Genomic DNA, 26,912 nt, shown 5'->3' on the forward strand with positions numbered 1-26,912 from the left:
AGATCAAACTCACAGGACAATAGTTTTTTTTCAAAATCAGAATAACAGGTTGTCTTCTCCAGTCCTGTAGTCTCCCCCTCCCCTTCTCCCTCTTCCTTCTCTGTCTTCCATTAAAAAAATTTAAAGTTTTGAGTTCCAAATTCTATCCTTCCCTTCCTTCTTTCCCTTCCCCCTTCACTTCTTTTAAAAGATGGATTCCTTATAGAATTCCCCTAAATTGAAAACTCTGCCAGTGGATTAAACCAAGCAGTTTACAATGATTTATATATGATTTTTGACATAGAGACACCCCCTCACATATACACTTTGATTGGGGGCACTTACCAGTCGGCTGTGTTCAGAGACGGAAATGCTGCTGGGTTTTACCTTGAGGCTCATGCATTGACTGATGCTGGCAGCAAACCTGTTAGCTTCCCGGGCCCTCTGGCATTTGTCCCTCCGGGAGCACCTACAACAGACACCAGAGCATAGAAGGGACAGAGCTCTTATTTTCCCTTGGATAGGGTAAATGACATGGAAGCCTATTAAATGAAGTTGAGGACTGATTCATTCAGGGCTTTCTCGATTTTTCTCCCCTCTTCTCCTCCTCCTGGGCAAAGGATTCCTTCTGGATGTTAGGTACGAGTGGCTACTATGCTTGACTTCTATTGAACTCAAGCTAACTGGAAATGGATTTAATGTACAGCAAAAGGGTTTTTACTTAGGCACAAGAAAGCATGATCCAGAGCCTAAATTTCTATGTCAGAAATCCTATCAAGTAGGATAAGAAACTTTCAAGAATGAAATTCTAGTGGCAAAGATACAAATAATTTTGACAAGGCAGTTGGATAGCAAAGTGGATAGAATTCAGTTTTAGGAGTCATGAAAACCTTACCTCAGATTCTACCTTAGATGCTTATTAGCTATGTGACCTCTAGCTAGTCACTTAACCTCTCAGTGCTTCAGTTTCCTTATCTGTAAAACTGATTTCTGATTCTCCTCCTAGCTCTAAATATATGATCCTATAAAAGTGATGTTTTGTCTAAAGAGCATCAACCAACTTGTTTTTTTTTAACACATTGACTTGATAGAAAGAAAATTTGATAATGACAACCATCCAAAGATGCAATGGGCAGCCAGCATGTAGTGTGAGTTTCCTCTTAGTGGAAGTCTCATATAGAAGATGAAGGGCCAATCTTCGGGGATGTTATTGAGAGAAATTTTGAGTATGGATCGGTACCAGCCTCAACTGGCTCACTGGCCAGATTATTTGCTCCTTCCCCACTCCCTTGCATTTTGATGGCGCTTTCAATATAAACCTCACAGAGTTCTAGACCAATCTGATTGTTATCCCTAAATCCACTTTCCTCTCATAACCTACTTGTCCATTGTCTCTGCTGAATGAGCAGTTTTCTATTGCGGAGACTTCCAGTGCTTCCTCTCTGATCCCTCGAACTAAATGGTAATGTGTAACCCACATCTTCTCCTGGGACAGGTGATTAAGGGAACAGAGTAGAATACAAGAGGGAAAGGTCTATTCATTCCTAGCTTTATATCCATGGCACCTAACAAGGTAAATCTCTTTGGAAGGTCTTCATAGATGTTTGCTATTGTCAGGGCAAAGTGAACAGAACGCTGGCCTTTTAGATAGAAAGACCTAAGTCTGTCTTGATGTATATTCTTATTAACTTTGTGACTCTGAAAGTCATTAAACTCTCCCAATTTATTTTCCTTATCCATAAAATGGGGCTAGATTAATAATAGCACCTTAGAGTTGTTATAAGGCACAAATGAAATATTGTTATTGAATTGTATTAGAGAGACCATAAGATCCAAAGCTGAAAAGGGGGTGGGGGTGGTCAGGGGCATAAATCCAAGCCCCCTTAATTTACATTTGATACAGCTAATTCTAATGGTTAGAAATTGCTTTTATCTCTACTTCTCTGTAAGATGCATGTTTGGGATAATTTGGATGCAATGCTTCCTGCAGACAAAGAGACAGAGGAAAGATGCCAGCTAGGGTCAACTCTGATGACTAAAAGGCAATATCTTTTTCCAGGGCTTCAGAATCTGTTTCCCTGGGATTTTTTTTAACTTCTCTGAGCCTGTTTCCTTTTTCTCTAAATTGTGGGGTTTGAGCAGATTATCTCTGAGGTCCCTTCTTCACCTCTAAATCTCATGCTCTTACTCTCCCCATGCTAAGTCCCTGGTAACTTGGGCTCCATGGAGCTAAGTACCCTCCCAGCCAGGGAGACTAGGGCCTGCTGCTGAATAGAGAAAACACTCTGAGGTTAGCACTTCCCCACATTTTATGCAGCAACTTCCACCCCAACTCCCTCCTCGTCCCCCCACCCCTCCTAAGGTCCCCTCCTCTTTCCCTTTTCTGGCACATAATGGATCTAAATATGAATGCTGTCAAAGAAAAGAATTATTGAGGTTTAAGTGAATCTGTAAGATAGCTCCAAAGTGAGCTCTTGACTGGAGTCTTTATCTCATTGACTCACTGAAAATGGCTCTTTTTTTTTTTTTTATCATACTATTTATGGCAACAGCCCTAACAGAGATAAATAGCCCCGGAGACAATAACACACTTGCAAGAGCATGGCATACAGAGGAGACAGGAAGGTTTCAAATCCCCCCCAGACCGAAGAGGTTCTTTAGCAATCTTCCCAAGCCCTCTGCCTCCCTTTCAGAGAAGAAGACGTGGGCCTGGAGTGAAAAAGCCAGACAAATTCTGTCTGTTAGAGCTGTAGTTGGATGATTTCGGAAAGATCCACTTGAAAGGGGGATGGGGTGGAGAAAGTCCTGGCAATAAAGGGGAGATAATTTAATTTTTCTTTCAGTTATTCCTCCATTCAACGAAGAACTGAGCTAGCTTCCTATATAAAGATCAAAACTAAAGAGGCCTGTCCTCAAGGAGCTTATATTCCAAATAATACCCCCCCTCCCATAAAAAATAAATATGAAGAAATTTATAAAGCAATTTCTGGGGAGTAGAGGACACTCATTAGGGCTGAAGAGATGGGAAAAGATCTATTCTGGGGAGAAGAGGAAATCCTTGCGGGGATCTAGGAAAGTTTATTCATGGCTTGTTGGTTTAGGGGACCAATTGTATGACACAGTTGGAGTTTGGGCAAGAGCAGCCAACATTTGGCGTGACTGAGCTGACATACCTACTAGTGATTCTGTGGTTCTGGAATCTGTACCAAAGTAAAGCAAAATGGGCTCTTTGCTAGGATGGCTTACCACAGCTGGGAGAGATGAATGGTGGTGAGGTGAAGGAAGGGATGGAAAATGTCTTTGTTATTGAGAACCATTTAAATGGCTTCCCATGAAAATCTGTACATGGGAGGACCTTGAGAGGTCCAATAGTGAAAATAACAATGAGGGGTAAAAAAGATGACTCCTGATTCTACAGTTAGAGGTTCTGGGTTAATATTGAGGATGATAATAGTATTTATACAGCATCTATATCGTATTAGGCATTGTGCTAACCACTTCTTAAATAAACCATCTGGGGAAGTAGGCGTTATAATCTCCATTTTATAGAAGTTGAGGCAAGCAGAGGTTAAATGATTAATTTAAGTTCACACCTTTAATAAGTACCCAAGGCCAAATTTAAGTTCTTGTCTTCTGGAATCCAGGCCCAGCACTCTATCCAGTGAGCCACCTGGCTGCCAAGGGACCCATCCCGATTCTAACTCCGCAACTGTGGCAGGAACCTCCCCAACTCTCTGAATCTTATTTTTCTCAACTGTAAAATGTTGGGGCTAGTTTCAGCGACCGCCAGGACCCCTCCCCGCTCTGTTTCTATAACTAAAACAGTTAGATCTGTTTCCCCAGATCTAAATCAGGGACCTACTTCAATTGGTGGTTAGAATACTCTTGGGGGGAACTCCCCAACCTTTTACCCCCAAACACAAGCAGTGAACCCAGCATGTGAGGGGCTCAAATCCAGTCCAGATTTTGCATCTGTGACACGCCGGTCTCCCTCCCTCCTTAGCCCTCCCAACACCTGCTGCTAAGGCTGGGAGCCAAGAGCTATTGTGTGGGACCCTGAGCTCTGGCCCTCTGCCTCCGCCCCAACTCAGCACATTTCTTGGAGATGTTTTCTGGCTGGCACGGGGCCACAGGGTTTCCAGCTCTATTGCGGGGGGTGTGAAGGATTCTTAGTTTCTCGGTGAGCAGCCTCTCGGGCTTTTTCCTCTTTCTTTTGCCTCCCGAGCTCTTCTTGGAGTTAGAGTGCCGTGGCCAGAAAGGCAGCGGTCCTGCATTTTTATAGGACTCCTTCTTTCAGACTCGGACTATTTCATTGTCGGTATCCAGGCACAGGCGGGAGGAGATGCCAGCCCCTTTGAATTATAGAGTACCAGGGCTGGAAGGGTCTTCCAAAGGTCAGCTCTTGCATTTGTATAGCACTTTATGCTTTTCAAAGCACTTCACCATTAGGGCAGCCGGTGAGGTAGGCAGGGTGGTCATTCCTGTCTCTCACACAGGGAAACTGAGGCACAGAGTGATTGACGCACACGGCTGCTCGGGGACAGATCTGTCGTCTAAACCCAAAGAGCTCCTTACTGCCTTCCTTCTACCATCTTGGGCTGCCTCAAAGCAGGACTGAATACTAATACATTAGGTAGTATATGTGTGTGTGTACACGTGTATGTATATGTAACTTATAATATTATATATATAGGCCTGCCGCTTTTCTACCACCTTGGGCTGCCTCAGAGTAGAATTGAACACTAATATAAGTAGCATGTGTGTGTGTGTATACGTATATATATATATATGTGTGTGTGTGTGTATATACAACTTATAATATTTTATATATTATGCATATACACCCGTCTTCTTCCTACCACCTTGGGTTGCCTCAGAGTAGGATTGAACACTCTAATATATTAGGTAGCTTATGTGTATGTATATATGTGTGTGTGTGTGTGTGTGTGTGTGTGTGTACATACTACTTATAATATAAAATATATATATATGTACATATACACATATACCTGTCTTATTTTTGCCACCCTGAGTCATCTCAAAGCAGGATCCAACACTCAAATATTAGGTAGCATGTGTGTGTGTACATGTGTGTATGTGTATGTATATATACCACTTATAATATTTTATATAGCATCATATATATATATATATCATTCACTATATTTGAGCACTTTATAATTATCATCTCATTTGTTTCTCACAACAATCCTTTGAGGTAAATACTTTTATTATCTCCATTTTACAGATGAGGAAACTGAGGCAGACAGCAATTAAGTGACTTGTCCAGGATCACATAGCTGATATATCAGAGGCTGGATTTGAACTCAGGTCTTCCAGAGTAGATATAGCACTCCATCCACTGTGCTACCTACTAGTTACTCTAAACAGACAGGAGATGTCTTAGAATGTTAAATGTGGAGTTAGGACACCCAGGGTTCAAATCCCTTCTCAGATACTTAAAAGTTGTACGACTCTAGGTAAATCATTTAACTTCCCTTTCTATAGGTTTGTTCATCTGTAAAATGGGGGCAGTTTTATAAAGTGATAAACCCTGTCTTGGAATGAAAAGGAAAAAAAAACAACTTTGATTTAAGTCTCACCTCTGAACTGTGATCCTATGTTGATCATTTAACTTCTCAGAGCCCTGTACAACTCTCTAAGGCAAAGTGGTGAAGCACCATTGTCAATCAGTAAAAAAACATTTATTAAGCATCTATTATATGTGAGGCACTATGCTAAGTGCTAGGGATATAAAAAGGGGGGGGGGAAGATATCCCTGTCCTTAAGGAGTTTACAATCTAATGTGCAAAGAAATATAGACAAAACAAGCTGTATACAGCATAAATAGGAAATAATTAACAAGAGAGAAGGTACTGAGATTAAGAGAGGTTGGGGAAGGCACTCTGTAGTGGGACTAAAGGAGAGGGAGCAGAGAAAGGAAAGCATTCTAAGAATGGGGGACAGCCAGAGAAAAGACTCTGAAATAAATGGAGCATCTTCATGTGGTGGACCAGTCAAGAAGCCCGTGTCCCTGAATCTATGTGTTAGGGAGTAAAGTGTGAAAAGACTGAAAAGGTAGAAGGTGGCTAGATTTGGGAGGGCTTTGAATGCTAAATAGGAGCCATCCTTGACAGGAATTTCCTTTGCCAGTAAAATCATACTTCTTTTTTTTTTTTTTAATGTGATAATAATAGCATCTACTTCACAGGATTGATGTCACTATCAAATGAGATGCCACGCAAAGAACTTTGCAAATCACGAAGAGCTACATAAATGTCAGCTATTTATTAAGGGAACACTATAGTTTCATCATGGAGCCCTTTCCTTTGTTCCTAACTCTCGCTTAGGGACACAGGTCTGACTTTGGAGCAGTTGGGGAAAAGAACAAAGTAGAGGAAGAGGGACTCAATTTTTCCTATTTTAGGGGTATTTTGTATTAGCATGACTCTGTATGATATCAGTTCTTAGGCTTCTGATAGTGATAGATTCTAGAACAAGATGGAGAACAATGGAGAGATGGACAAACAGGAAGGAGTCTCATGTCATATTTCCTGGAACTACCCTTATCTATATTCTATCCACTATTAATTTCACCAGCTAGGGAAAGAAGATCTCATTTCTTTCTCCCCATCAAGCACAGCTCCACAAAAGACATTTGTGCTTGATTCCCTGTGTAAAATAAAAGATTACTATTCAGTCACAAATCCTGGCTCTGCCATTAAAGAAGCTGTGTGATCTGGGGCAAAGAACTTACCTTCTCTGAATCTCACTTTCCTCACCTATAAAATGGGAATACAAATATGTGTGCTCTCAAGTACCAGGAAAACCCTTTGTATACTGTAAGATTCTATGTAAATATGAGTTGTAATTACCCAGGACTCCCCAGACTTACATGTTGTGCAAGGCGCACCAGCCACAGTGAGGGTCCCCTGAACTCAGGCACTCCCCACATGTCGTATACTGTTCACAGGATTCTACTGGGACCCTGGAAACCTAGTAAAGAAATGGAAAAGAGCATGGGGAGAATCAGTCTTGTGGATCAGTCTAAACAATTTATCCTTAACCACCCACACTTCCCCCCTATGGGAAGGAGAGTACAGCAGGAGTGGAATGAATGACATCATTCCTCTTTGTCCAACAGGTGTTCTGCCTCAGTCAATTCAACTAGGCCAGTGGCTATTTTCAAGGCAGAGATAAATTTGTTGCCTACTATGGGTTAGGTACTCCTACCTCTTAGAGAGATGCAAACAGAACTCTTTAATCTCCTCTTGCCAGCCTTTAAAATCCCCCAAAGAGTTAGCTATTTATGCCAGTGGGCTAGAGCTGGAAAAATGGTTAAATCTGCTGAAAGGCTAGTGAGTGACAAACTCATCTCTGAAGAGCTGTCAGCTGGGCTTGGGGTGAGACATCCTGCTTGCACAGAAAACAGAAAAAAGAGAGGGAGGGAAAACTTGTCCCATCAAATAATATTCAGAGTATGGCACAATCTCTTTACATTCTACAAAATATACCACCTGGATCCAATTATCCCATTTTCTGATCTATGCATTCAGCCTCTCTAGTAAATCTCCCAGTCTTTGAAAAGTCTGGGAAAGGGGGAACATCCCCACCCATGAGGAAGCTGTTTGTCTGACTGAGTCTTGTCTCTTTGAGGAGAATGAAAATCTGTGGAGTCAGAACCCATCTCTACCCCCATTGGAGAGATCAGTTTCCTTATTTTCTCCCTGGATTGTAGAAAAGCACAGATTCACTTCACTTCATCTGTTACCCAAAGGGAGTAGCAACAAGGAAGGGTTGGGCAAATGATCATAAGAGTAATGCCTGTTATTCTTTCACCCAGGCTATCCACTTGGAAGAGCAAAGGTAAGTGGGATGGTAGGTTGAGGCACATATTTTGGAGACTGGTTCATTTTTATTTTTCATGTTAGGACTTATCAGTCTCTATCTGTACTGTATAAACATGTAACATAATAAACATGTTACATAATAACAACATGTATAAACAGAATACTGTTTATACAGTATTCTGTATATAATAAATAAACATGTGACATAAACATAACATGTAACATGTTACAGAATAAACATGTAACATAAAAGATAAATTCTTTTGTTTGGGATGAGGGAAAAAGGAAATAGATTTATTCTGTTTTATATTATTTTGTTGTGAACTTGATAAAGCCAAAATAAAATGAGAATTTCTTTTTACATGTAAAATGAAATAGAAAATTGGGCACACCAGATAAATTTCTGCTCTGTATAGCTTGTCCTTTAATAAATTTTGCCTGAAACTTTCAAAACTATCCTTCTTGTCTGTGTTTCCTTTCCTCTGTCCTTTCTGTGAATTAAAAATTGTTTTAATAGTCTTCTTTTATTTTATGGTTCATGGGCTCTGCTCTTTTTACTTTCTGTTCCCACTGAAAAAAGAAAAAAACACCCAAATTAACCAACAACTAATACATATTCATAGTTAAACAAAGTAAATTTCCACCCTATCTCTGACCAAGAAAAAGTATGTCTCACTCTGAACCTTGAGTCCATCACATCTCTGCCAGAAAGTGGGTAACCTGCTTTATCATCAGTCTTCTGAAATCTCAGCTGGTCATTGCAATGATCAAATTTCTTAAATTTTTCCAAGTTTTCTTTATAATATTATTGCGTTGTTGTATAAATTATTCTCCTAATTCTGTTCACTTCACTTTGCACCAGTCCATACAAGTATATTCATGTTTTTCTAAAACTATCCCTTTTGTTATTTTTATGGCATATTAATATTTCAATATGTTCATAAAAATAATTTGTTGAAACATTCTCCAATTTGGAGAATGTATACCCCTCCTCCCTTTGTTGCTAGTTCTTTGCCATATAACAGAACAAACTGTTATAGATATTTCTGTCCATATGGGTGATTTTCTTCTTATTTTGATGTCTTTGAGCTATAGGCATAGTAGAAATAATTAGAAAGCTACCAGGTTAGATGTGTGGTTTTTCCAGTGCAACGTAATATACCTGATTGTTCACAAAGAGATACTGGAAGAGTATATTGGGTAACTATAAGCCCTCTATGATGGTCACTTAAAAGAATAGACATAGATTTTATTATGAAGAAAGCATTTTCAAATCTTAAAGTATTGGATATATGTGAATTATTAACAATGAGCAAGGATATATATATATCTATATTTGTGATTTTTAAAAAATCAATTACATAAATACAGGAGAGTCCTGGCTTATTAGCAATTCATGAGAAAAATATCTGGAGTGAACCATAAACTCAAAGTGAGGCAATGATGTACTATGACTTTTTAAAAGAAAGCTAATACAAACTTTTTAGGGGATGGGGGTAGTAATTTTGGACCTGGATTTGATTGGTATAGGGAGCTCCTGTGTGGAAACTTCTATCAACATAAATTGGCAATTGGTTTAGACATTTTTAAATTAAAAATGCTCTTAAGACATTTTCATAGCTGAATATCCCTGTGGCTGCCTCAACCTAGCCAACTTTCTTAAGGAGTAACTCAGGTTTTCCTCACTTCAAATCTAGCTTTCTATCCACCATGCTACCTGAACATGAAATGGCATTTGATGCTACAGTCAATAGGGAGCAATAGAGTTTATTAATCAGGGAGAGTGACATGATCAGACTTGAATTTTAAGAAAATACAGCTAGATGGAGGATAGATTGGAATGGGAAGAAACCTAAGGCAGGAAAACCAATTGGGAGATCATTGCAGCAGGTTGATAAAGATCTGGCCAAAGGCCATAGGTAATGAGAAAGGAATAGATGCTAGGCATTGAAGCAATTGATTGGATAAATAATTGTGGGAGAATGAGTCACTTGAGTGACTTGAAGTACCCTTGATGATAACTGCCTATTGTGGAAGAGTAGGGGATTTTGGGAAGAAATAATGGAGTGAGATCTTTGTTCCTAACTACAAGTCATCCATGCCTCAGTTGCACTTACTCTACCCTACCCAAAATGAAAATAGGGAAAGCCGGACTTTTGGGGTGCTCTTGTTATGTCCAGAGTTGAGGTGAGGTCCCAGGGATGGGAGTGGAGAGGGGGTTCCCAATGACTACTGTGGGTGATCTCATCATGAATTACTTAATAACTTCTCTGAGGGGCCTACCTGGGTCACAAGGGAGGAGATAGGCTGACCCCTTGCATAGACGAGAGAGAATTGCATAGTAGGGAACTGTTGGAGAATAAGGGAAGGTGTGATTATGTTAGCGATAAACTCATGGGAAGGGTGTATTGACCATTTTCTGACTCTCCAATTGGTTGATCATTACTTAAACTCCTCATATGGAAGCCATTCTTCTACAAAACAAGATTACTTTAAATTAGAGATTCTTAATCTCTCTGGTGAGAGTGGCTAGGTGATATAGTAGATAAGCGTACTAAGTTGGGAATCAGGAATATTTCCTTTCATGAGTTCAAATCTAGCCTCAGATACTTTCTGACTGTAACCATGGGAGCAAGTCACAAGTCAGTTTGCCTCAGTTTCCTCATCTGTAAAATGAGCTGGAGAAGGAAATGGCAAATCATTTCAGTATCTCCCCAAGAAAACCCCAAAAAGTCATGAAGAATTGGATAATGAGCAATTTTTTTTTGGTCGTGGCTCTCTTTGGCACTATGATAGACTGGATTTCTCAAAATACTATTTTTTTCCCTAAGGCAATTGGAGTTAAGTGTCTGAGGCCAAATTTGAACTCAGGTCTTCCTGACTTCAGGGCTAGTACTCTATCCACTGTGCAACCCAGCTGCCCGGATAGGAAATATTTGAGACATGATTTGAACTCTGTATTCCTGCCTCCAGATCCAATTATCTATCCATTGCATCACCTAACTGCCCCCAAATACTATTTTTCAATGCATAAAACACATAAGATTACAAAGAAAACCAATTATGTTGAATTATAGTTATAATCTTAGAAAAAGAAAAGGCTTGCAAAATTCCCCCCATCCATTGTTTTAAATAGAATTGTGCCTTGTGGGAGACAAAACTCTGTCCTCACAATAACATCATGATATAACTATTCCAAATAATATTAAACCCATTTTACATCTGAGGTAGTTGAGATCCAAAGCAATAGAATAATTTGTTTATGGTTAACAGAGTTAGTAATGGAGCTGGAATCAAGCCCAGTTCTGATTCAAAGTCTAAATGTCTTCCCAGTACAGGGAAAGTGGATTCTTGCCTCTAATTGGGAAGCTGGGCTTTTTACCCCATCCTTTCCAAAAATTCTATGATTCTTTTTACCAAAGCCCTTTCTTGTACTTATCCATATTTTTGTTTTACATAACCTTCTGTGTTAAAATATAATGTTTCACCATCACTCCTTCCCTCCTCCTGCTTTTCATGCCTCCCCAAAGACCAGCCTTGTGACAAGTGCATGCTGAGGTTCTTCCCTGGTTTGCCTCCTCTAGGTCCTGTCTTCACTCTGTATCCTACAGTAGGATATCTGTTACCCTGACTGCCTGGTCTCCTTCTGCCCAGCCCCCTCCAGCCAGCCCTCCACTCTAGGCAGTGATGGCAGCAGCCCAGTGCCCAGACTCTCTTTCTTGGGTTTCGGGCTCCTCGTTGAGTGATGTCTGCATCTGGCTGGAAACTAAAACAACTGTCTGCATTGCATTCACCCCGACCGTCAAAACACAGCCCGGCTCTCAGCAGCTGGGAAATAAGCCCCTGAAAGGGAGCAGTGTCTCCAGCAACAAAGCCCACTTTCAAGCCAAGTGCCATGGAGATAGTGAGAACCCTCTTCCTCTCTAAACATGAAACCAATAGCACAATTATTTTTCTTGTTTCCTGGGCCCTCCGCCTTTTATTTTTTAAAACATAGTTTGAAGAGCAAAGTGTGAAACGGGCAACTTATCAGGTGTAGTGAGGGAACTTAGTTGAATTGACCTCTCCCTAAAGATGCTCTTCCCTTTACTATGGGGAAGAAATATATTTTGAAAAATACAAAGTGCGTTGCTTTTCTATATATAGTATAAGGGAAAGGCATAGTGGTCTTAGAGCTGGAAGATTTTGCTCCAAGTCTAGAATCTGATCTGGGCAAATTGCTCAACTTTTCTGTATCTGTAACTATAACTATAACTATAACTATAACTATAACTATAACTATAACTATATATATATTCTTGTACCTATAACCATACACACACACATATATATATATCTGCATAACAATAGGATAGTGAGAAAACATTTTGCCACCTTAAAAGCATTTTATAAATATGAGTTGATTTTACTAAGGTTTATAAAGCACCTAGTCTCTCAAAACTTTTGATTTGGGCTATTAGAAATTCAATTCAATTGAAATATTTATTATGTGCCTATGATGGGCAAGGACTGCTAAGTGGTACAGTGGATAGAGTGGCTGGTAGAAATAGGAAGACCTAGCTTCCCTAGTTCAAATCTGGCCTATGACATTTACTAGTCACTTAATCCTGTTTGCCTCAGTTTCCTCATCTGTAAAATGAGCTGGAGAAGGAAATGGCAAACCAGTCCAGTATCTTTGCCAAGAAAACTGGAAATGGAGTTAGAATCAGACATGGCTGAAACAACTGTACAACATTATGGGCAAGACACTTGGCTAAATTCTTGGAATTTGAGGATGAAAAATGCCACAGTTCCTGTCTTCAAGGAGTGACAAATAGACTCTAGGTTAGTATAGAATGGAAAGTAAAAAGACAGTCTGTTCAAAGTATTCTCTGAAAATCTAAGGAGAGAAAACATTTTCCTCTGTGGAATAGGAGGAAGAGATGGCAGGGAGCTTGAGACTTGAAGGGAGAGAAAGATTCTCAAAGTTAGAAATGAAGAAGGACTGAACACAGAACACAGGCTGCCATACTGATTTCAGCCAGTTAACTACATACAGAAGTGAAAGAGAAATGACTTTGAAAAAGGATTTGGCCATAAAGGGAAACTGAGTCTTCCTGGATGTCAACCATTGCTGGTAGTATCTCTTCCCAGCCCTGAAAACTTTACTACCTTAAGCTAAGAGAAGTAACTCTAATAAATTTCTACCTCATAAAAGTACAACAGTTAAACTGACTTTCAGAAGGACTGAAGAGTACTTGAAGTCAGTACTTCATAATCCATGAGAACCTGACCTATTATTTGGACGTCTGAAAGTCAGATTCATATCTCTGGAGTTAGGGCCAGAGTAACTTTGAATTCTCAGGGTTTGTAATCCTGCCATCTATCCTTTGACCTGGTGAAGAGAGAAGGGAAGAAGCTTGTTCACAGATCTGGAGGAAGAAGAGACCATAATACTTTAGAATTTAGAGGTAAAAGGGATCTGGGGCAGCTAAGTGAACAGAGGAAAGAATGGGAAAGATGGGAGTTCAAAACCTGCCTTCACAGTGACAAAAAATGGTATCCCGGTCACTTGATTACTATTTGTCTCATCTGTTAAAAAAAAAAAAATGGAGGTAATAACCTGTAAAATTATATAACCTGTTAAAAAGTAGAGATAATAATAAACTCCTATCCTGGGTAGTTGTAGAAGATATTTGCAAAGAACTTTATAAATCTACAAGCATTGTATAAATGCTATCTATTATTACTATCTTAGAGATCATCTAGTTCAACCTCCTCATTAGTTTTCTCTTGAAAGTTTTCCATTGTGAAGAGATGTTCTGTCAGGGCTGATTCAGAGTTTAATAGAACAATGTATGACTCTCTAATTAGTGTTTGTTTATTATTATTGCATTTTAATTATGCCCCAGGCTCTCCTAGCTCCTCCAACATTGGGATGTGAGGCGGAGGGGAACAGGCATGGGAATTATGTAAAGGGTCCTACGCTCAGGAAAGAATGGCCATATCCTAACCCCCACTCCCATCCAACCCCCTCCTTTCCCCTGGGGTTGTATTACATATGCTCTTTCGACTGGATTCCACTCTGACCCCCATGCATTCTTTTCTGCATGATCTTATGTTTTGTAATTATGCCTCCGATGACTATAACTGTCCTATTAAGTGATTTACATAAGAAATGCTCTTAATTAAAGGTGACTCTGGCTGCTTTCTTGGCTCTCTTGGCCTTAGGGATCCGGGTCTCCAGTGCCTTTTTTGTTTTGAATTCAACTAGGTTTATGATTGTATAGAGGTGAGGAAAGGAAAAGAATGTACATTTTACCTCCCTCCCTGACTTTTTACCCGGAACCCCTGGGGTGCTCACAGGATGCCAGGCTCTGCATAGTTAAAGAGATTTTTGGATAGTTGATTGCTGGGACTCAATAGAAGCCCTGGCATTTTTAGGAAGAACAAACATCTCCCTTCTTTTCTGGCCAAGAATTGTAGGACCAGGATCTGGAAGGGACCTTTGAGAGCATCTCTCTGTGAGCCTTGCTGAGAAAGCGTGGTCCAGTAAACAATAGCAGCAACAATAAAGTCTTTTCAAGCTGAAATCCCATGAACTCCAGCTCCAATGCATCATATACTACCTTGCTTTTACACCAAGGATTCTTTATCTGGAGTCTATGAATCAAAAACATTTTTATAACTACATTTCAATACATCTGTTTCCTTTGTGTAGTGTGCATTTAAAAACAGTCTTCTGAGAAAGGATCTAAATGTCACCTTGATGCCAAAAGGGTCCATGATTTTTTTAAAAAAAATCAACAGCTCGGCTAAGATGACAGGAAAAAATAATGATGATTGTTGGAGGGGATGCGGGAAAACTGGGACATTGATGCATTGTTGGTGGAGTTGTGAACGAATCCAACCATTTTGGAGAGTAGTTTGGAACTATGCTCAAAAAGTTATCAAACTGTGCATACCCTTTGATCCAGCAGTGTTACTACTGGGATTATATCCCAAAGAGATTATAAAGAAGGGAAAGGGACCTGTATGTGCACGAATGTTTGTGGCAGCCCTTTTTGTAGTGGCTAGAAACTGGAAACTGAATGGATGTCCATCAGTTGGAGAATGGCTGAATAAATTGTGGTATATGAATATTATGGAATATTACTGTTCTGTAAGAAATGACCAACAGGATGATTTCAGAAAGGCCTGGAGAGACTTACACGAACTGATGCTGAGTGAAATGAGCAGGACCAGGAGATCATTATATACTTCAACAACAATACTATATGATGACCAGTTCTGATGGACCAGGCCATCCTCAGCAACGAGATCAACCAAATCATTTCTAATGGAGCAGTAATGAACTGAACTAGCTATGCCCAGAAAAAGAACTCTGGGAGATGACTAAAAACCATTACATTGAATTCCCAATCCCTATATTTATGCACACCTGCATTTTTGATTTCCTTCACAAGCTAATTGTACAATATTTCAGAGTCTGATTCTTTTTGTACAGCAAAATAACGTTTTGGTCATGTATACTTATTGTGTATCTAATTTATATTTTAATATATTTAACATCTACTGGTCATCCTGCCATCTAGGGGAGGGGGTGGGGGGGGTAAGAGGTGAAAAATTGGAACAAGAGGTTTGGCAATTGTTAATCCTGTAAAGTTACCCATGTATATATCCTGTAAATAAAAGGCTATTAAATAAAAAAAAAAAAAAATCAACAGCTCCTATTCTAATAGGTAGGCACGTTAGCTATTCCAGAGTTTCTTAAATTGTGGGTTGCAACCCCATATGGGATGCCATGGGGGTCATGAAATTATGATTTATTATTAGCAAATGTTTGATTTGTATGCCCATTTTCTGAACCTGTATACCTGAGTTGTGTAAAAATATCTTGGGCGAAAAGGGTCATGAATGGAAAAAGTTTAAGAACTCTGAATTAGATGCACAGAATAGTTAGACTTTTGGAGCTGAGACCTAATACACGATTCCGTCTTTCAGTTCTGCGGCAGTTGATTTGTGTAGGCAAACTTCAGAGAACAAAACACCGTGGCTTAGAGCATCAGTATGTAAATTTGTACCTGGGAGGCAGCTTAGGTGGCTCGATAGAAGGGAGTTTAAATCTGGCCTCAGATATTTACTAGCTGTGTGATCCTGGGCAAATCACTTAAATTTTGTTTGTCTTAATCACTGGAGAAAAAAATGGCAAACCATTCTAGTATCGTTGCCAAGAATATGGTCTGTAGGGTCACAAAAAGTTGTAGGTAATTAAACAACAATAATTTGTACCCGGGCTTGGACAATGAGAAGAGTAACTAGTTTGGAAGCAAAGAAGTTTGCCAGGTCTTTGACCAGTAGCCCACCACAGTCACAGTACCACATACAAGCAGGTCATTGACCATGAAGGAAGTTAACCCACAACAGAGATGTGGTGCCATATATTAGCTCACAAATATCTCAGCGTGCATGAGGATTGCAAGCAACCTGAAGAAATCTGGATGTGGTCCATGGCTGGCTCTGGAAAATGCCTTGCCTAGGCACTCTGTGAGGCAAAAAATGCTTGCTGGGCTCCTTTGCAATCCCACAGGAGGGAGAAAGAGGCAAGGAAGATATTGCCAAGTGGAAGAGGGATTAAATTGCTCTGTTTGGCCCCACAGGGCAGATCTGGGAGAGATGGGTGGAAGTCAGAAAGAGGCAAATTCAGACTTGAGTCAGGGGGAAAAACTTTCTAACAATATAAACTCCCCATCCGGTAGAGTCAGGCTGCCTCAGGCACTTTCAACAGAGATTTCAAGACCTCTTAGGATCAATGGATCATAAATTGAGATATGGGGGGAGGGGGGCGGAACAAACCTTAGGGGCCACTGAGTCCAATCTCCTTTTACAGATTAAAAAAATTGAAGATAAGTTAGGTGACTTGCCCAGAATCACAGAGTGAGCAAATATCTGAGGTGGGAACTGAATCCAGCTGTTCCTGACTCCATTTCTGGTGTCCTATCCACTAAACTCATCAGAGATGCTATAGGAACTACTCTTTATAGTGTATGTTTTGGATTAGAGGATCACACTGAAAGCTCTTCCCACTCTCAAATTCTTGCATTCTGTGAGGGGAAACAGAGCACTTCCCCCGGCCTTTCAGAGCCCCGAGCGGCTAAGCATTTAATCCTCCTGCTGTACAGGAATCCATTCCGCAGTCTTGCCAGATGGTACACCTGTCCCCATGCTCATCCCCTGCCTCCCGGAGATATCACAGAGTGAACAGTGGGGCATGTCACGGACTGGCACAGCCGGTACGGATCTGACTCTACAGTTGGCCAGATCAACAGGATCCTATTTCTTGCCCTGGGGATCGGGGGAAAGGGGAAACTGGGAGAGGCCAGGTGACAATTAGTGCCGGGAGGCAGATGTTTTGCCCTAAAACAAATTTGGTAAACCGGCTAAGTTAGCCATCTCTCCTCCCCAACTTTTCCTTTCCCCTTTTCTCCCTTTTTACAATCCAATTGATTTAGAATCCCATTTCAGGTACTTAATACTTTCTCTACATACTGTGTGATCCTAGGACACAATCCTTGGTGGTTCCTTGAATAAAACCCTCCATCTCCCAACTCCTAGAACTTTCACCAACTGGAACTCTCTCCCTCCTCATTTTTTATCTCTTGGATAATTTTTTTTTGGTTATTCAGTCCTGTCGGACTGTATGTGATCCCATTTGGCCAATGGTTTGCCATCTCCTTCTCCAGCTCGTTTTACAGATGAGGAAACTGAGGCAGGGTTAAATGATGTCCCTAAGATCACACAGCTAGTAGGTGTCTGGGGTGGTATTTGAACTCTGGTCTTCCTGACTCCAGACCCAGCACCATGTATGTAGCTAAGTAATTTTAAGTCTCAGCAAAAGACCCACGTTACTCTTAGTGTCTTCCCTCTGAGATATCCCTTTTTGCCCTCTCTCTATATTATCTGTACAGAATTGTTTGCTTGTGGTCTCCCCACTAGAATGTGAACTCCGTGGGTGTAGGGACTGTGTCTGCCTTTCTTTAAGTCCCTGGTGTTTTGCCCAGTACCTGGTATACAGCAGGTCCTTAAATTCCAGCCTACTTGACCCTCCTTTCCCCAATTACTTGATATTGTGAACATGGGCAACTCAATTCAGTGGATATTTATCATTTCCCTTATCTGATCCTTGGTTTTCTTCATAGGCAAAGGTCGAAGTAAAACTAGGTCTTTTAAAGATTTTTTTTTTTTTTGGCACGAGCATTACATTATGTTAGTTGGTGACTTTTGGTTCTAAAAGATCAGGATGTTTGGGGCCCCTAAGGGGTGCCATAGAGCACCAGGCTGCTTCCTGAGTTCAAATCTGACCTCAGACAGTTATCAACTGTGTAACCCTGGACCTGTTGGTCTCAGTTTCCTCATCTGTAAAATGGGCACATTTATTGCTATAGTACTAACCTCACTGGGTTGTCATGAGGATCAAATGGGATAATATGTGGAATGTGTTTTTTCTAAATCTAATTAAATGATGATTATTGGGATTCTATAATTTTTTTTCCACTGGTAACTGTTTATATTGATCTCTGAATGACTCTAATAGGTGACCTAAGTCTCCATCTCACTTCTGGACTTTATCTTCACTACGGCCCTAAAAGGTCTGTGGTCTTCCCCTCTCTCCTTCCCTATGTCTTCCAACAACTGGCTATATATTTATTTTTTTCTTCTCCCTTTAGGGTATAAATTTCTTGAGGGCAAGGGCTGTGTTGATTCCTTTTATTTCTATCTCTTGAAGAATTTAGTACAGTCCCTGGCACATAATAAAGCACAACTCAATTCTCCATATCTATCATCTATATCAAAGCTTCTTAAACTGTGGGTTGTGATCCCATATGGGGCTGCATAATGAAATGTGGGGGTCGCAAAAAAATTGGCAACAGTAAAAGGGTTCTGAATGTTTTACATCTTGTAGTAACAAGTATTCTGGCAAGATTTAATTCTTTATGTAAAAATAAACAAGCACATCTATCTCATTAGTAAACAAATTTGCTTTCATCTTTAATAAATAATAAAATCATAAGTAAATCAAGGAATTATTTTAAAATCAATTTCTTAATGATTTATCAGTAATTGTTTGATTTGCATACCTATTTTATATATCTAAATATCCAGAGTTGTGTAAAAATTCCCCCATGGTCACAAATGGAAAAAAATTTAAGAAACCCTGATCTTTATAACTATCATTTATCTAGTTATCTAATCATTTCCTCCTCTTTCTACTTCTATCATTCTGAAAAATTTCAAGCTGACTTTTACTCTAGGGAGTATTTATGTTTTAATAACCCAACAGATCCATATTCACTCAGTGGCAGCTCAGTCTCATCATCCCACCTGAGGAGGAAGACTCCATACAAGGCAAATGCACACACACAAGTCAGAAGAACTGATACAAGGACATTCTCAAGGTCCTTATGAAGAACTTTGGAATTGGTTGTGAGCCGTGGGAGACACTTTTACGGGACTACCCAGCATGGTGTGCCCACATAACAGAAAGCACTGCGCTCTGTGAGCAAAGCAGAATTAAAGTAGCTCAAAAGAAACGTGAGGTGTGCAAACTGAGAGACATCTTCACTCCAGAGGTTCATATGGACTACTTGAGCCTCACCTGTGGTGGAGAATCCTGAGCTTGCATTGATCTGTTCAGCCATAATTGGGTACACTGTACCTTGACCCTAATATAGTGATATCATTTTGTCTCTCTTTCTGAACAAAGGACAATAGCAGCAAAATAATAACTTTTAATAGGACTCAAAGCCTTAATCTAAAGATCGAAACTAATAACTGGATTCAAGCATTAGCTAGATATTCTGGGGGATAGATAAGTCTTCTGCCTCTGAAATCCTTCCACACAGGTGCCCGCCTGTGGGCAAGGCTAGTTCTGGCTGGCTCTGATGCTGCTTTCAAGCACCACATCCCAGCTCTGCTTAGTTCAATTACCAGTTATTCATAATTCTGGACAAACTCCCACTCCTCATGTGTAAGATCAGGGTATTGGACCAGATGATTTCTAAGAGTCCTTCTGCTCTAAGTAAATGATGCTATAATCATGAGACCTTTGAGATGCAAATTATGCTAAAGGAAAGAGGCTTGAATTCTGGACAAGGTTGGGGTATCATGATGGCCTGTGTAATAATTATCTCAAAGGGAGGAAATGACTCATTCAAAGGGAATGCCAAATCTCCGTTGGGTTAGAGACCAATCTTGACTTGCACTAGCTATAAAATCTTCAAAATTTTCACTCTCAACAAATATCCTTTCTGACATCTTCCTCAGGAGACGGTCTCAGAGTCAAATGAGATCTGACTGGAAGCTGTGAGAGGCCAAGGCTTCTGAAAGGAGTTATGATTCAATTTGACAAACATTTATTAAGCCCTTACAATGTACAGGGCACCGTGCTAGACCCTGGACAGGGAATGGAGGGGCGGTAGTGGAGGGGACGAGCTGATATTGGGTTGAATTATTCTGATAGTGAGGTAATGAGAGCAGGGATGCATTTCCTTGTTTGGGATTGGGATAAGAGGAAGGAGCAAGAAGGAAATACGTGTTGATTTTTTTTTAGTTTAAAAAAAAAGAGCCCCCAAAACATATCCTTTAAGCAGAGCTTAATGAATGATCCAGAAAAAAGGGGAAAGGGAAGAGGGAGAAAAGTGATTTTAAAGAAAGATCTATTTATCTCTCCATCAAGCCCAGGCAGGTGTTTTGAGGCAGAAAGACCACTCTTATTGGAAGAATCATGAGGTAGTTGGATCTTTTTGGCCTGGAATCACTGGCTTAGGAAGGATAGTTAGAACAACATAGGAAGCTTAGGGCCAGTCAGCCTAGGATAAGATTGATTTCTTTTTTTAGTCATTCTAATTTTCTTCCTCCAATTTGTCATTTACAAATTTGTATGTGTCTGTCTTCTTGTAAAAATAAACCTTAGAAAATATGCTCCATGGCCTGGAGAGTGTTGAGACAAGGGTTGGAATGTTAAAAAGGGAGGGGAAACTGGCAACAGGCAATAAGGATGACAGCAGCAGAGGAGAGGGAGACTACAAATTAAAGTTGGGATGCTGAAGATCTTTGAACTCGGTGAGGCAAAAGCGAGGTCCAAGAAACTGGGTGCTTCTGATCAAGTGAAGAGATCAGCTTAGAAGGTAATTAAGGGTAAAAGTCTTGCAGCAAAAAGCCAGTTTCCCAGGACTGCATTCGTTCAGTCTACTGGAGCTAGTGCCTCAGAAAGCTGATTCCAAGGCCCAGAATCCAGACATAGAGCCTTCAGAAAAGAACAGAAGAGAGAAGGGGAAGATTTCAACGGAAAGCTTTAGAGAGTGAAGGTTTTGTCTTTTTGGCCAATGCCCCTTGGTACTGGTACTATTTCAGATGGGACAGGGAGTGTTTCCATGACCATAACCTAAGAGTACAAACAGGAAAACATTTGATCTTCAAACAATCCTGTTGGGCAGATGCTATTATTATCTTCATTTTATAGTTGAGGAAGCTATATATATATATATATTTTTATATACACACATACATATATATACTTTATACACACATATACATATGTGTATATGTATGAATATACACATGTGCATTTGTATAAATGTATGCATGTATTCACCTATTTATACATGTATATATGCATATACATATATAGATACTTTATAATGCATATATACATACATATATATGTACATGCATTCACACAAACACACAATTCATATTCCCTGCCAAGTTCCTGGATGAAAGAATTTCACACTGAGTTACTGAGCTTAGTTTTAGTCAGTAAGTAATCAATTATTAAGCACTTACTATGTGTCAGGTACTGTGCCAAATGGCTGAGATACAGACAAATGCAAACAAACAAAAAGTAGTTTTTGAGGGCAGTCCCTGCCCTCAGGAAGCTTGTGGGGGAGACAACATATAAATAACTTGGGGTGTATAAGATATCCACAGTAGGTAGAAAGCAATTTCAAAAGAGAAGGCATTAGCAAGTGAAGAGACTTGGAAAATCCTTCTGCAGATAGTGAGAGTTAGCTGGGTCTTGAAAGAATCCAAAAAACAAACAAAACCTAGGGAATATAGGTAAGGAGGCAGAATTTAGCAAAGTGTGGGAAGCTTAGGGAGCAGTCAATGCAAAAATAGTAGAGGAAGTATTGTGAAGAACTCCAAGTAGCCCAATGTATTGACTCATTGAATATGTTGAAGGAAGTAGGATATACAATCCTGACAGTCGGTTCTATTATTATCCTGATTTATAGTTGAAACTGAGGCAAACAGAGGTTCTGACTTGCTCAGAGTCTCCCAGCTAGTTAATATATCCGAGACTAGATTTAAACTCAGTTCTTTCTGACTCTGGAGCTAGCATTCTACCCACCCGGCCAGGGTTCACATAATATCATCTCTCATACAGAATTGTTATGAGGATCAGATGAATTATTTGTAAAAAGCACTTAGCCCAGCGCCTGCCCATGTATAAAGGCTTATTTCCTTCCCTTCCCTTGAGATAGAGGGACCAGTTAGAATGCTCTTGCTGTAATCCAGGTCAGGGATGAAGGTCTGAGATAGGATGGTATAAGGGGACAGGAGGAAGTGGATACACAAAAGATATCATGGAGGCAGAAATAACAAGATTTGGCAATGGCTGACTGGGAGAGGAGTGAGGGTGAAGACTTGATGATGACGCTAAGTTGTGAATCTGGGTGAGAATGGCTCCACAGCTATAAGGAAGTTTGGAAGGGGGCAGGGTTCAGAGGGGAAAAACAAGGAGTTCAGATTTGGACACGGAGAGTTTAAGATACATCCCATTCAAGATGTCCAAGAGTCAAATGGAGATAGAGACAGACGGTAACTTGGGAGAGAGACTAGATGCATAAAGCTGTAAATCATCAGCATAGAGATGATGATGAAACTCACAGGGGGCTCAGGACAGATCCTTGGCTAGTGATTATAACACACAATAATAATAATAAATAATAATAATAATAATAACCAGCATTTATTTAGAACCTACTATGTGCTGGGCACTATGCTAAGCACATTACAAATATTAACACAATTGATTTTCACAACCACCCTATTGGGTAAGTGCTATTATTATCTTCATTTTATAGTTGAGGAAACTGAGATGAACAGAAATTAAATGGCTTGCCCCAGGGTAACACAGTCAGTGCACATCAGAGGTGAGTCATGAAACAGCTCTTCTTGACTCTCAGTTATATATTCACTACATACATCTATCTATCTTTCTATATCTCATATATCCACTATGCCATCTTGTCTCTCCATAACTTACATTTATACCATATTTAATTTATAATTATTTTATAATTATAATAATTTATAACTCATTTAATTTATATTTATATATTATATAACATATAATACTTATAATTATAATGAAATGCTTATTTATATTATAGCTTATTATATTATAGCTTCACTATATTCAGTATCTTCAATAATCTACCAAAATCTACAAAAATCTCCCAGAAAGCTAATAATATAATTAATAACTTTAATGATGCTTGTCATATTGAATGACTATATTCGTTGTATATTATTTAGCTTTATTAATTTTTATAATTGACAATTAAGTCAATGAGGCATGTTCATAGATTTTATTTTCAATCTTCACAACAAATTTAAGAGGAGTGATTGTCCCCATTTAACAGATGAGGTTCATCCAAAACTAGTGATTTGTTTAATACCACCTGACTAATAAAAGGTGGAGATGGGCTCTGAATCCAGGTTTTTCTGACTTCCAGATCAATGTTGTTGTTGTTGTTGTTGTTTTTTACTAACCGTCTAGAGTATCGGCTCACTAAAAGGTTATTGATGGATTAATTGATGGAACTGCCATACTTTATCTCATGTGGCCCAACTTTTGACCCCAATGTGGGGAGTGGGCAACACTGGCTTATGAGAGAGCCCTGAGTCAAAAGGTTTTCTCTTTTTCCTCTGCACGAGGAAGCTGAGGTTAGCTAAGGTTTATAGTCCTCAGCAGGAAAGAAAACTCCCCAATGAGAGGAATGTGAGCAGATGGCATTAGGGGAAGCCAAGCCTGGGCCTTAGCCCTTATTCTACCAGGCATTGGAGCCAATGTGGACACTCCATCAGCCGGAGGGGAAGGGAAGACTTTCCAACTTATTTTGAACTCCTTTTCCGTCCTCAGTATGGGAAGTCTCCAGGGAAAACATGTGTTTTGGAGGATTTCTCATGGCATTTTTTCTCTCCCTTGGCTTACTAAGGGAAATAGTAAAGTACATAAACCCATCCCTTTGCTTTGTCTATTCCAGGAATGGACCAGCATTTTACAGTGGAAAGAACCAGATCCACAATTAGAAGGCCTGGTTCAAATCCCAAATCTGTGTTTTACATGTGTGAATTTAGACAAGTAATTTCATCCTTCTAGGCCCTTGTTTGTTCATCTATAAAATAAGGAGGTTGACTTAGATTGCCTTCAAAGTTCCTACGGTTGTAAATCTGTGGTTCTATGGCTATCTCCCTCAGGTGAACTTCAAGGGGATCCATAGAGAAGAATCCTCTTGCTGAGCTGATAGGGGACCAGAATCTTCATTGTGATCTACTTGGAGTCAAGGGACTGCTTTTCAGCAGCAAGGGGAATAGTCTCAAAAGGCAATGTGGTCAGTGAGGCCTCAGGCCTGCCAAGCCAAGAATCAGGCTGAGGAGAAAGCTTTCTGGGGCCGATTTGAGGGACAGACAGTCAATACCCTTCTTCCATTGAAAGTCCATGAAATGAAAGGCCAGCCAGAGGATTAGCCATCCTTTCAGATACAACTTCCCAGACACCAACCAGATTGAATACATTCTCAGTTCACAAAGTATCTCTTCCAGCGGTCCTCAAACTATGGCCCACTCACCCAGGGCTATGAAGTTTATTTAAAGGCCTACAAAACAAAGTTTTTGTTTTTACTATAGTCCGACCCTCCAACAGTCTGAGGGACAGTGAACTGGCCCCCTATTTAAAAAGTTTGAGGACCCCTGTATTACTTTCTCTGTTTTTGCATCCTATAATAGTGGAAATAAAGAGTTGGCAGAATAAGGTGAGAGTTAGCCTTCAAAGATTGGGACTGGTGAGTGTGAGTAGATATTTAAGTTTTATTAAGCCTCATGGAACAATATGAGTGATGGTTATTATGGAAAGGCAGCATAGAAAGTAGATCTCAGGCCATCTCTGACACCTGTGTGACTACAGGTGAGTTACTCAATTCCATAGTATCCCAAGTCACATTAAATTTGCAAAACATTTGCTTATTATCTTTGGTAATCACCAGAATTTCATACTCAGAGTACAGCAGGAAGTTATCTTGTTCAAATCTCTTCATTTTACAGATGACTTAATTGGGTCCCAGAGAATGACTTGCCCATTTTTTTATATACACAGATAGCAAATGCCAGAACTGAGATTGGAACCCAGCTGCTCTGAATTCAAACCCACTCTTCTTTCTACTTAATCATGGTAGGTTCCTATACGCTTTAAATGGCAGGTCTCTACAAAATAAACACAAATAAATAAAATTCTTATTGGTTCACATCTGGTTTTCTTTTTAGTCTACATTACTTTTTGAGAATCTTAAAGATCAGAGGTGCTTAACTCTTGGGGAAGTGTGGATAAATTTCAGGAGGTCTCTGAATATAGATAGGATAAAAAAATTACATCTTTGTTTTTATTAACCTCTAATTAAGAGTTTTCATTTCCTTCAATTATTTAAAAATATTGTTTTAAGGAATCCCCAGGTTTTACCAGATTGTCAATGGGATTTATAACACCTAAAAAGATTAAGAAGTTCTGCTGTAAAGGGAAGTGGCAATGGGAAATAGACCAAACCAATTTTGAGTCCATTTTTTTTATACTTTGTCATCAAAGGAAAAACAGTCGCCCAACAGTGTCAAGGCCCCCTTGCCTTCTAGAAAAATGCCAAAAGGGGACCTTTTCTTAAGGTATAGGCCATTCTGCTCTCATCGTGCTAGGTACTTTCAAACCATATCTTGTTCTGTTTTTTACACTTCTAAGCAGGAACCCATTTCCCTGTAATTAATGTGAAAGACTCATTATTGTTTTTTCCTAGGGTTGGATTTATTCCTTTAAAAAATCAATAATAACTTGTCCAGATCCCCTTAAATCCTTATTGTAAACACTGGCAGAGCCCCCTACAGCCCCTTGAGCTGTGAAAACAAAGTGAGCAATCCCATTAAGAGGAGGAACACCCCCTCTTTACAAACTCCCCCCTTCAAAAAAAAAGTTAGTTTCTAGAGTCTATGATAGCTACTAACATAATAGGCAACCTTTCTGACCAGGAGGTGACCCTGAGGCTGTCCCCCAAGAACTATGGACTACCTAGAGACCAGAGGGGTAGAGTGGAGTTCAAAGAGAAAATCTATTTTTAATGACTTAGGGGAGCACAGCTGAGTTGCTGAGTAATTCAGTGTAATTAAAGCTATCTATCACTTGGAGAGGAGAAACCCAAAGTTGATGAACTTTTCAATGAGGTTTTCCCCCTTCATTCATAAAAACTCAGCATGGGGTCCCCGAGGAAACAAAGAGGGGAGAGGTCAAAGGGGAAGATGCTGCTGTTTCTAGTCAGGGGAAATTCCACCTTTGGATGAGGGTCAGAGCAATGACCTTCCCAGAATTCTACTTTCATTCTGAATGTGTCTGTTTCCCTAAAGGTGACAATGAAAGACTGGAGGAGACATGCTATAATATAATTTAATGGAAATAGTCAGGATTCCCAAGGTTTAATCTTGATTGCCACTAATATGTTGCATGACCTTGAGCAAATCATTGGACAGTAATTAAAATAAATCACATTTCTAGAAGCTTTAAGGTTTACTAAGTACTTTCCCTAAATCATGTCAATGGGACCCTGTGAACTGAGTACAGGTACTATTGTTACCATTTTCCAGATAAAGAAATTGAGGCTTGGAGAGATTAAGTGTTGTCCATAGTTATGCAGCTAGTGAGTCTAGGGACAGCACTCAAATTCTGATGTTGCTGACTAAATCCAGGATTTTTTGATAGAAGTAGGCAAAAACTTTATATTCCTT

The 26,912-nt window shown here is 39.8% G+C and overlaps 1 protein-coding gene across 1 annotated transcript in view; it reads right to left on the reverse strand.

Moving 5' to 3' along the window:
- Positions 1-26,912, reverse strand: part of PLXNA2 (plexin A2) — a 311,446-nt gene that overhangs the window by 100,451 nt on the left and 184,083 nt on the right. The window contains exons 5-6 of the mRNA XM_012547852.3: positions 6,875-6,975; positions 325-448 (exon numbers count right to left, since the gene is read on the reverse strand). Coding sequence (XP_012403306.1) covers positions 325-448; positions 6,875-6,975 — 225 coding nt within the window. The remainder of the gene's footprint in view (positions 1-324; positions 449-6,874; positions 6,976-26,912) is intronic.

Source organism: Sarcophilus harrisii, chromosome 4 (genome assembly GCF_902635505.1).
Source record: "Sarcophilus harrisii chromosome 4, mSarHar1.11, whole genome shotgun sequence".
In the NCBI taxonomy this organism is placed as follows: domain Eukaryota; kingdom Metazoa; phylum Chordata; class Mammalia; order Dasyuromorphia; family Dasyuridae; genus Sarcophilus; species Sarcophilus harrisii.